This window comes from Panulirus ornatus, chromosome 17 (genome assembly GCF_036320965.1).
Source record: "Panulirus ornatus isolate Po-2019 chromosome 17, ASM3632096v1, whole genome shotgun sequence".
Lineage (NCBI taxonomy): Eukaryota > Metazoa > Arthropoda > Malacostraca > Decapoda > Palinuridae > Panulirus > Panulirus ornatus.
This window is the reverse complement of record NC_092240.1, coordinates 16,170,001-16,181,988: the sequence shown is the minus strand read 5'-3', so window position 1 is coordinate 16,181,988 and position 11,988 is coordinate 16,170,001. Positions and strand designations below refer to the sequence as shown.

General features: G+C 38.6%; 1 protein-coding gene across 9 annotated transcripts in view; it reads right to left on the bottom strand.

Moving 5' to 3' along the window:
• LOC139754578 (uncharacterized) overlaps positions 1-11,988 on the bottom strand; it is a 305,334-nt gene that overhangs the window by 4,635 nt on the left and 288,711 nt on the right. For all 9 annotated transcript variants that reach the window (XM_071671964.1, XM_071671969.1, XM_071671967.1 and 6 more), the window contains 2 exons: positions 8,422-8,674; positions 2,937-3,202 (listed from right to left, as the gene is read on the bottom strand). In XM_071671964.1, the coding sequence (XP_071528065.1) occupies positions 2,937-3,202; positions 8,422-8,674 (519 nt within the window). The remainder of the gene's footprint in view (positions 1-2,936; positions 3,203-8,421; positions 8,675-11,988) is intronic.

Sequence of the window (11,988 nt, the reverse complement as noted above, 5' to 3'; positions counted from 1 at the left end):
CCTTTTTCTTGCATATATTTCTTTTCTGTTATTGTCATTCCTAATTTGTAGTTTCTCCCCTCTGTATTAATGGAAATGAAGTCTTCCATATTCTCAACACCCCAACCATATCTTATATTACTTTGGAGTGTTACAAGATTTAAATGTTTTAATTAACATGTAGATTCAATTAAAATTTTTCCTCCCTAAAATGATAAATCACCTGAATATACAGTACGTGACCCATTAATAAAGAGTAATTACACAATTGTATGCCAGCAATACACCTTCATTTTATAACCCATTTGTGTTGCTATTGAGCCTACCATGATGTCTAACCTTAAGTAAGCAACCAAATTATGTCCTTTTTGAATTGGCAGACATCAAAGGATTGCACTGCCCATTATCATCTGATAGAGGATGTGTGGATCAGGTGTTTCCTTTGAAGAATGTATGTGAGAAATAGAAAAACAGATGGATTTGTATGTAGCATTTATAGATCTGGAGAAGACATATGATAAGAGTTGATAGAGATGCTCTGTGGAAGGTATTAAGAGTATATGGTGTGGGAGGTAAGTTGCTAGAAGCAGTGAAAAGTTTTTATCGAGGATGTAAGGCATATGTATGAGTAGGGAGAGGAAAGTGATTGGTTCCCGTGAATGTTGGTTTGCGACGGGTGCGTGATGTCTCCATGGTTGTTTAATTTGTTTATGGATGGAATTGTTAGGGAAGTGAATGCAAGAGTTTTGGAGAGAGGGGCAAGTATGCAGTCTGTTGTCAGTGAGAGGGCTTGGGAAGTGAGTCAGTTGTTCGCTGATGATACAAGATATATCGGGATTAACTCAGCTGCTGGGGTATCACAATTTTTACAACCAATTGATCCAATTATCATAAGGAATGCAACCATCATGACCTCTTGCTAGTACAGATTCTTTTTTTCCATTTCCTTGGGGGTTGTGGGGGAAAATAATATTCATCTGTGTGTTGTATAGGGTGAATGTGAGGGGTAGGGCAAGAATTCTTCCCTACCTATGTTATTATTTTCCAAAAGTAGGAACAAAGGAATGATATAACAGACTATAATTTCCTTGAAGATTCAACTGTCTGTCCCTGATGCTACTTCTCTAAGGTTGGGGAAGGGAAACATTGCTGGTGAGCCTTCAGTTCATGAAAGTGACCAAAATACTCCACCTTACGTTAGTTTCAAAGATTCCTCTACGCCTGGAGCTTGGTCTAAAGCCAAAAAGCACATGCATTTATGATGCCTTTGTTCATAGGCAAGTAAGCTGTATGGGAGTGTGGAGATTAAGCAGATCATGACATGCACAGAGCATTTGACTGGGTATGAGCAATGTGGCTTCAGGAGGTAGAGGATGTGCAGACCAGGTGTCTTCTTAGAAGTTTGTATGAGAAATTCGTGAATGAAGAAAGTGCTTAGTCTGTGACAAATATGTATCTGGAGCAAGCACATCATGGCATTGACAAACATGCCTTGTGAAATGCACTTCAAATTTATGGGATGCTTGAAGTTTACCTGAAGAAGGTTTCAGGGGTCTATCACCCCTACAACTTGGGCTCAGCCCAGGCAGCTGGGTTGGATTACTGGTTGACTGAGTTGTTGGAGGCTGCAGCCTTACTGGTCTGGTAGACTTTGTAAACTCTTAAACTTTTCCATTATCAAATGGTGTTTATGATGGTTGCACTCAAAGTGTTAAAAAGTCTTAGGCCCCAGATCTTTAAAATGTTCACTCTTTTGGGGCATATCACACTTTTGTACTTCAGATAAAGTATTTTGCAGTCTTCCAAGCCTGTTATGCTAGTAGGAAGTTACTTCTAAATGTAAGCTGGGGGCCATGCCCTTTAAGACTTTCCAGGTATAGATGATAAATTCTCACATGCTCTACAGGGAGTACACCTGTTTCAAGTAATTTCAATTACCTAACATGCAGGGTGATGTTAGAATACACAGAAATATTCTATTTGTGAGAGAATTAGCACTTTACAAAATGCCATCATCGGTTTTTCCTTCTCTTGTCTCATAAGCCTGCGGGATCCATCTCACCATCCTTCTGAAAGTGGCAGCTGTTGTTTTGCTGTGTTCGCTGAAGGTTACGTTGTTAGGCATTATTACTGATAGGCCTTCCACATTATTCAATTGGTTTTTGACAGTGTTTGTTTCTGTCAAGTATTCTGACTGTCTCTAATTTCTTCATTTTCCCCATAATGGAGGAGTTGCAATTTAGAGAGCATGTTGTTCTAAGTGGCACAGTGGAAGACTTCATTTATGTCTCTATTGGAAAGTACTACATGCTAGGATAAGTTATAGCATGGAGAGTACAGTGTGTGTGTGTGTGTGTGTGTGTGTGTGTGTGTGTGTGCGAGAGAAGGAAAGGAAAAGGATGTGTTGTTCCTGATGAAGGTGGGACTGCCTAATAGAAGTATGATGTCACTTTGGGTGTTAATATGTTCATGGAAAGGGGTGGTGAGGGAGGTAAATATGAGGGTCTTGGGGTAAGGGTTGGTGGAACATGGGATGTAAATCGACTGCTGTTTGTAGGTGACACAGATTTTACAACAGACTCTAGAAAGAACTATCATTCATTTGCTAAGTTAGTTTGCTCATCTAATTTGCTATCAGTCTGTCACTCCATCTCTTCATGAGCAAGAGTCAGGCAATTGTAATGTATGGCTTTCTCAGTTCTGACAAGAGTTTCAAGTACCAAAGGGGAATGAAGCACATTGTAGTTTTTACTTAATTCAATATAACTTGCCAGGAATGATTTTGAATACTCAGAAAAGACCCACAATTCTGCAAATTTAATCTGATTTGAATATCTGTAAATTAACACATTTCCATATCTCATCTCAAATGAGTGCCAAAATATGGGAAATAAACCAGAGGCAATTTCAGATACACGGGTCATGTATTAAGATACAAAAAATGATTAGCCACTTACTTAAGGAAGAATAGGAGCCTATATGTGCTGGTGGTGGTGTTGCCAGATGGTGTGTTGAAGCCTGTGCTGGTGAGGGCAGTCTAGATCCTCCATGATGACTACTAGAGGGGGAGGGAGCACCTGGTTGTAGTCCTGATGCACCTGATGAGTACGGTGACATGCCTCCACTAGTGGCTTTAGTATTGCTATTGCTTCCCAGGCTCTCCATCTTTACATGGAAGGGAATCTTGTTCTCCATTTTCACAATCTCCGGAAACGAAACAAACCTGAAAAGACAAATAACCAATGGCCTTCAACCTAATTTTATATACTATGTCTTTGTCACTTAAATGAGAATAAAACAATGCAATGTGAAAGATACTGGCCAAATATGTACCTTAATCTGCATCTTGTCTTGGTAACATGCCACATCCTACTGCATTGTACACTGAATCAAACACAAATCTTTAAACTATCTTCAAGTAGCAAATTATAATTAAGCAGTCCCTTTTCTAACTTCTTTATGTAGCAGGATGAGGGGATTTCATCCATATTCAACACACAATAATGTTTTATCTAGTAACATTACAGATATCTTATATATGATTTTCGTCTGCATAACTCATTATTGAGGCTCACACAGGCCTATATCACTCCCCTGGTTTTAAATTTGGAAAAAAAAAAAAAAAAGGTAAAATTTGGCCAATTTGCATTTTCAAGATTAGTTGAAAACATATATTTCAAACAAACTAGTGAGATATGCTAAACAATTCATGTACTTTCAGTTCATGTTGGAGGCAAATAAAGTTATGTGTATTTGAAGAAATTATACTTATAGTAGCAGTGGGATGGTGGTTGGGTTTGCCAAACACAATATTAAAAAGGGACCACCAAAGGATCATCTCTGTCAAGTTTGTTTCAAACTGGCCAGTTCATTTCAGAGATCTTTATGTGAATTTTACACAAAACTGGCTTCAATTACATAATCAGCAAAAACTACAAAGTTAAAACTTGAAATCTGAGGCAACTCTGATGAAAATAAGCTATGGCTTAATGAATTTTTTTGTTAAGTGTAAGCTGCCATTTTCGATGGCGGTTGGAGTCACTAGTCACAGTTTTGAAAAAAGGATCACCCAAAGAGCAGTTCTGCTAAGTTTGGTTTATATTATCCCTGTAGTTTCTAAGAAGAGGTCTGAAAATTCAGTGGACGGAATGATTCTAGTAACAAAAGCCACTCTGAAAGAAGGCTGGGTTCTATAGAAACAAGTCTGAAGAGTCCCATCCCTTCCAGCCTTGGATCGAATTGGGTCAAAAACCTTCTGAGGAGAATGCTGAAGTATGAAAAGTTCACAGACAGACCATTTATAAAAACAGCAGCCATCTTGGATGGTGGCTGGGGTCAGAAAAATAATTTTGATAAAGGACCACTCCTGCCAAGTCTGGTTCACATTGGCACAATAGTTTTAAAGAACACTGATGTATGAGCACTTAATGGATGGAAAATGTCAGATCTGAAGTTCTACAATGGGTTCTAGCCTAACTGCTGGGTTACTCTTTTGATATTAAAATACCCTAAAACCAGGTCATCACTCCATTTCTGTGTAACATATATCTGAAATGGGATGTAAGAAGTAAATGAAAAATTATCCATATATTCATTACAATATTGAACATAATGTTCAAATCCCATTGGTAGGGCTTGTGTTTGGTTTTTGAGTAAAAGTACAATAACTATATCAATTTCTATCATTATTCTGATAGATACTAATAAACACAAGAAATAATGCTTTCATATCAAATGCTGCATAGTGGGGGTTAAAATGTAAAGTGACATGAAACTTTTAAAAGATATAATGCTCCGACACACCTATGATACCCATACCCTTGAGTTGTGCATGAATGCATTTGGAGATTATGTACTCCAGATGTACCCCATAAGTTTAATTTACATATGGGCCCCCATTCCCCCCATTCTTACTGTTTAGTGAATAGAGGTAAAAAGCAAAGGAAATATGTTTCTTGTAAATATTTCTTGAGGGAGAACAGAAACAGAATGATGATGGGGGATGTGTTACAACATATAAAGATAGAGAATAACAGTAAATAAAATGTAGAGATAAATGTTGTTCCTTACTGAAAACTAATCATGCTAATCTACTTAAAAAGAGACTGACCTGTCAATACATATATTATCTACAGGGAGATTTTATAACTAATACCAGATGTGACTGTAGACTTTCACTGTCTAGTTTATAAGTAGATTTAATTTTTCTAAAGTTGAAAGCTTATCATGGACAAAAGTCTATGTAAAGGCCAGGCCTAACTGAAATATAGAAAGGATTATGAGAGGGAATTGCTTCTCCTTTTCAAGGTGGCATCTATAAAAAAAAAAAAAGAAAAAAAAAAACCCTCATTGGTACAAATTCTTTTTCCAACTGTAATAAATAGTATACAGAAACTAGTGCCTACCATCCACAGATAACTCACATGTACAGTGCCCTGGTTCAGCCCAGACAGTTTTAACTCTAGTATACAACAGTGACCCAGTACATTCTATCTGAAATATATTCTACCTGAAAGCCTCCTACACTCCAATGTTTCATCTCTTTCTTGGTCTGTATTCTGCCCTAGTTTCTTTATTTCACCCATAGCACTGAAGATCTTATTACCTGTGGCATACTGGAAGACTTGACTGAGACCTGTCTCTAGTCTCTCAAAGTCATGTTAGAAAATGTTTGACCATGCTCTTATGACATGTTCATGTTTCAAATGTCAGTTAGAACAAAGGATCAGAAAAGAAGTTCTGAGAAAATTTAGTTTAGCTACGTTTTATGATACAATGCACAGCTTTATTTAACTCAATTACCACCCGCTTTTGTCTCATTTGCATAACAGACCTGATGTTGTTTTACTGATAAATTTCCTCCTGTACTTAAGTGCCTCCTGACCATATGTTATCTCTTGTCACTATCGTCATGCTTATCAGATAGCACTTATCATAATCACATCCGCTACCACTAACAAAACACTCCAATACATTATTGCCCTCCCAAGGTCATGTGGGAATTTCAAACTAATGCTCAAATTGTTAAGACAAAATACATTTTTTTTTAAATGTTTACATAATTTGTAGGGAAAATCAAATTTGAGGAAATCTATTTCAATTATGCAATGAAAATATCTTTTCATTTGCTTCAAATTCCGAATTCTAAATTCACCTGATCTTACTCCACTTTCAAAAACAAAAACCAATAGAAGTTCACTTCTACTACAACCTTATGAAATATTTGCCACATATAAAAATTTTGACATGTCACATCACAGTCTAATCCTGTATGACAAAAAGTCCTCTGTATACTTTGATTCTAGGATGCTACAAGTGTTTTAACTAGCATAAATAAAAAGGATATATGGCTAAGCTTAAAATAGCTCACTTTTATTGTTCATTGCTAAAAGTAATCACGAAAGTGCTATATTTCTTTCATTTTAGAATAAGTTACTGATGTGTAGTTTTGTAATAAGAATTACCATTGAGTTAGATTTTCAAATTCAAAAGATTCTTAAAATAAAAGGGACCTCATCCAATCAATTAATTGAAAGTAACAATTTTGTGTGGCAAACGGAGATATGTTTATTTCATTATTTTTTCAACTAATAATTTACAATAAATCCATATTAATTTTTCTGTTCTACTGAGGAAAATGTATTACAGTATGAAGGCTAATGCAGTATCCTGGAACATTTTCTGCTAGAATAATTTCAAGCAGAAATACATACTAACAAAATATTTTCAATTAATATATCTTTAACAACATGAAAAAGTCTGTGGGACCTGGTTGTGGATAGGGAGCTGTGGTTTCGGTGCTTAGCACATGACAGCTACAAAAATGGATGTGAGCTTACGCATCCATTCTGCGTCTCTTTCTGACTCTGCCTTGCTAAGGTGAGAAATGCCGATCAATAAAAAAAAAAAAAAAATCAAACAATTAGACTGGCCTTAAGTCTCTTAAGTTAAATACCAATACCCATGATGCACAACAGCGCTACAATCTAAATTTTCCCCAAAGTAATATATCAAAACTGGTAATTACTGTAATGCTTCTTAGGGAATCCAGACCAATGGGATTTACAAGCTGAATGGACTGAAGCGATAGCAGTCTTCTTACCCAATTAATGCCAATTTTTTCTCCAATAAAAACTATTTGTCTTTGTCATTAAAGCTAATTTCGTAATGCTTAAGAGAGAAAACTAAAAGAGAGCTGAACACTATACCATTATATTTTGATGTGTACAACAACAAAACCTAAGTAACTCGCACTCCTAGATACCTGTCAAAAAATTTCTTTCAGACTTATTGTAACCATATATATATATATATATATATATATATATATATATATATATATATATATATATATATATTCTTTCAAACTATTTGCCATTTCCCGCGTTAGCGAGGTAGCATTAAGAACAGAGGACTGGGCCTTTGAGGGAATATCCTCACCTGGCCCCCTTCTCTGTTCCTTCTTTTGGAAAATAAAAAAAAAAAAAAAAAGAAGAGACGGGAGGATTTCCAGCCCCACGCTCCCTCCCCTTTTAGTCGCCTTCTACGACACGCAGGGAATACGTGGGAAGTATTCTTTCTCCCCTATCCCCAGGGATATATATATATATATATATATATATATATATATATATATATATATATATATATATATATATATATACATATGGAATGAGTCGTATGTACATCAAAAACGTTACAAGTTATGTTAATTCATGCTTATGGTAATCGATACACCATAACCTCCACTTACCTTTATGTTTCACCTACATTCGTTATACACAATAATTTGATTAGATAACTTGAAGGGTTGGTTCTTAATTTACACTTGAAACTTAATTCCCACTTAGTGCAACAGATTTGCAAGGCAGTAAATAACACCAAATGCAATGCACAGAGAACAGGGGTCGTGTAAACATCCGTGCTCATTTACTGTAGCATAAAATAATATATAAACCAGCAGAATGCTGAGAATCAGCCTTTTATATAAACCCAAAGGTCATGGCCTTAAACAGCGTGACCGAAGTATACAGTGCACTTTGGTCCCATTAACCTATCCCCAAAATTCCCTTACCTACCATAATCTTGACATTTCAATACATTTTATTACACCCCCCCCCCCCTTCCCTCTCTCCAATTATAATCTCATAAACTAGATTACAGACTCCAACTCCCTTTCACTCATTATCACAGCAATAAATCCCTCACCATCCAAATCTATATTCAAATCCCTCCTTGCCACCATCACGCCATCACTCCCTCATCACTCGAACACGTGTTAGTGTTTTACGAACCATCAAACCCTCTTAAAACACATACAATAATGATCTCGTGACCGTTGTAAATATTTAAACCTCTATTACCTAAAACGATCTCTGAAACTATGGTTTACATCAGACAATAAATATTTGAACCTCAGGCGTCCCGCTCAGTTCAACTCACCTGTACACAAACTTCTGTCCGAGGACTTTCTTGATAATGTTCTTGTCGTAGTAATAACGAAGGGCACGAGACAATTTGTCATAGTTCATATTAGTCTTATTTTTGCGTAGGCCCCAGAGCCGGGCTACCTCCTCGGCGTTCAGCAGCTTGAATTCTCCCTCTGAGTTGGTCCATGAGATGATGTGCTTGTACTGATTACTCAGGAGTAGCTCCAGCAAGAACTGCCACAGAGTGATATTGTTCACCATCCCATCTGTAACGGGAATGGATTCTTAGTTTACAAAAGGGTGAAGAATACTGCAACAGGAGGTATGCATCTCCACATGACGAGAAAAAACAATCTTATTCTGTATAGGGTGGAAGAATACAAATGATCATTTCTACAATGAACGATTCACATACCTAATTTACCATTAAACACAGCTAACTTATCAACGACGTTCTCCTGACCCTAAATCATCATTACCCGTCCATATGGGTGAGTATTACAACTGACGTTAACCAGACAGCCTTAAATGTAAATGTGAAAAACCAAAGACAAATGGCAGCAACGACAGTGTGGCATCACCACACAGGAAGCCCATACCAGCAGCCCGGATAAAGAACCACGGCAGGATAATCATCCTGATGGCTGGCTGTCTGCATATGCCTAGCATCAGACACACACTACTCGAGCCCTGAACACATGAGCATAACAACATTGTTACTGAAATAAAAAAATCTAGAAGTGTAACTATTAAAAAAATACCACTTGGTGAAAAATATGAGTGATTGATACACATCAACTCATAAACTATTACTACCAGCAAAACATGCAGTACCAAAACTTAAACATTGAGCAGCGTCTCGGACATTTTTTTCTTAAACCCGTAAACCTTCACAATCAACTATATGATAATGTAAAATGTTCCTTGTCAGAAAGTCACATCAGGCTGTCCTATATGTCCTTCATAAACAAATAAATGAGAAAGAGTATTTACAAGAGATCGTTAAGAGACAGGGTTAGTGCTCAGCGATATTCACAGGAAAATCTAATTATGAAGGCTCGTGTGAGTTATGTGCTACATAAAATGAAGTGGTTATGTCTGAATAACGAATTCTAGGAGCCTCTGTGTGGTATGGCAAAATAAAAGCCTAACATGGGTCGAGTGAAAATTGACAGCCACTGAAGTGATCGCGGGTAGTACCCAGTAACCCTGGTCGATGGCTGCCTACCAACTACTCGAGTGAGAGAATCACGTAAGAATGTAGCGCTCACCGCAAGAAAATGTAAATTAAGAATAACGAGTCGAATGAATTACGAGTTGTCAAGTTTTTTTTGTATGAGATAGAGTGTGTCTGCGGAGTGAATGCCAATACCCAACGTGTGGGTAAGGCAGAATGTAAAAAGAAAAAAAAATAATCCGGGCCAGGGAGGGTCAACAGCCACCGAAGTGCTGGCTCTGTGCGGCCGTCACTAACCCTCCCGAAACCCGGGCGGTAACACCTTCCTAGTCGGTGGTTGCCTACCCCACCTTGAGTATGTAGAGAGAGGACGCTCACCCACAAAAAAAAGTTTGCTTTAGAATCTTGAAGGATGAAGGCTTGCGGAAGCGAGGTAAAAGTGTGAGTTTCGAGAGCCAAGACGATGGTGCGTGTGACTGGATGGTGTGGTAGCGTGAGAGCGCGATGACTAGATGTGATGTGTGAGGCTGATGGTATCTGAAGAATGGTAATCCACCATGTTGACATTATCCTACAGTATGAATGTGATCAGCTCTAGAATTCTGGCCAAAGAACGAGTTTGTAAGTATAAATATTCAATTAATATTTAGAAACTAAACTTGTTTCCACTCATTAGTCTCTTAACACCAGTTCACCGTTAATTGACACTTCAGACGACAATACTGAGGTTCACGGTCCGCCAACATCAACCTGGTATTGGTGATCCGTCTTGAGCCGCATCACGGTGCGGGTCTGCCCGTGCCGAACGTCTGCCTGTCAAGGACCATCCAGTGTGGACGCCGCCCTGCTGGTGACCTGTGACGCTCTATTACTTCCTTGTTGCCCCACCCAGCGCCCCCACGACCACAGTACCCTCGCAACCACGACAACCGTTGCCCACAGTACCTCCCTCCTGCCCCAGGGTGGCGAGCGCGGGCGGCGTCAACAAGGTATCTCCGGTGTAGCGCGCAACGTCACCCTGGACGCCATGCGGGCGGGGGCGGGAAGTGCCAATTGTCGTCCGATTACGCCCATTCTGCCAATTACCACGCCCATCACTGCCCGGCGTTACTGTCCCCACACGGATTGTCTACCACAATGGGGGGTCGAGTGAACCCTCCCTAACGTGGTTCAAGTTGCTTTCAGCAATTATGTAACAAATAAAGTGTGCTACGAGGCATCGTGCGTCGACTGCTCACGTCCTCTGGTGCGGACCACAGTCAAGGCATGTGCCACATACATAGTGAGAGCGTATGTGGGTTTTAGAATTATCCTCAACACGTGCAGATGGTCTTACGAGATTTTTCAGTTGATGGGTGTAGTCTGACGATGACAGCCTTCATTCATTTATTCTGACGTCGGCTTTCATCTGATAGACCTATAGCCCAAACAACCTACCGCCAAAGTTGAAAGTAAAAGATTTGTCTACGATATTTTACTCTAAATATGCTGACAACGAGACGCGCAGTTAAGTACCACACATGCCTTTTCTTCGAAGATAAGATTTAACTCATCCACTGATGTCAGTAAACATTAGATGTACAAGCTTAAAGGGCAAACTTTCTTCAAATAATGAGCAATGTAACACGAAGTGAAGTGTATGGTGATTCTACACGTCGACGTTTCCCAGTACAAATGGAAACAAAGGAAGCGTATTCCATTTTTGTAAACTGGGAGTTCAAAATGCCGTCCTCCAATCCCGTGTTATATCTATGTCTTCTTAAATCTAGATTTGAACAATGCCAAAACCATTTCCATTGCTCTTGTTTTTCTACAGTTTCGTTCAATCTGCCAATAAAAGACACACAGGAGCGTGCAACCCTTCCCGTACAGTGCAAATTCGGTGTATCATACATGACAGCGTGAGAGTGGATGTGAGCGAATGATGCTATTTCTTAGTCTGTTCCTGGCCCTACCTCGTTGGTGCAATAAGCACCGAACATGTATAAAAGTACGAAAAAGTTATATATATATATATATATATATATATATATATATATATATATATATATATATATATATTTTTTTTTTTTTTTTTTTTTTTCTTGCTTTGTCGCTGTCTCCCGCGTTTGCGAAGTAGCGCAAGGAAACAGACGAAAGAAATGGCCCAACCCACCCCCATACACATGTATATACATACGTCCACACACGCAAATATACATACCTACACAGCTTTCCATGGTTTACCCCAGACGCTTCACATGCCCTGATTCAACCCACTGACAGCACGTCAACCCCGGTATACCACATCAATCCAATTCACTCTATTCCTTGCCCTCCTTTCACCCTCCTGCATGTTCAGGCCCCGATCACACAAAATCTTTTTCACTCCATATTTCCACCTCCAATTTGGTCTCCCACTTC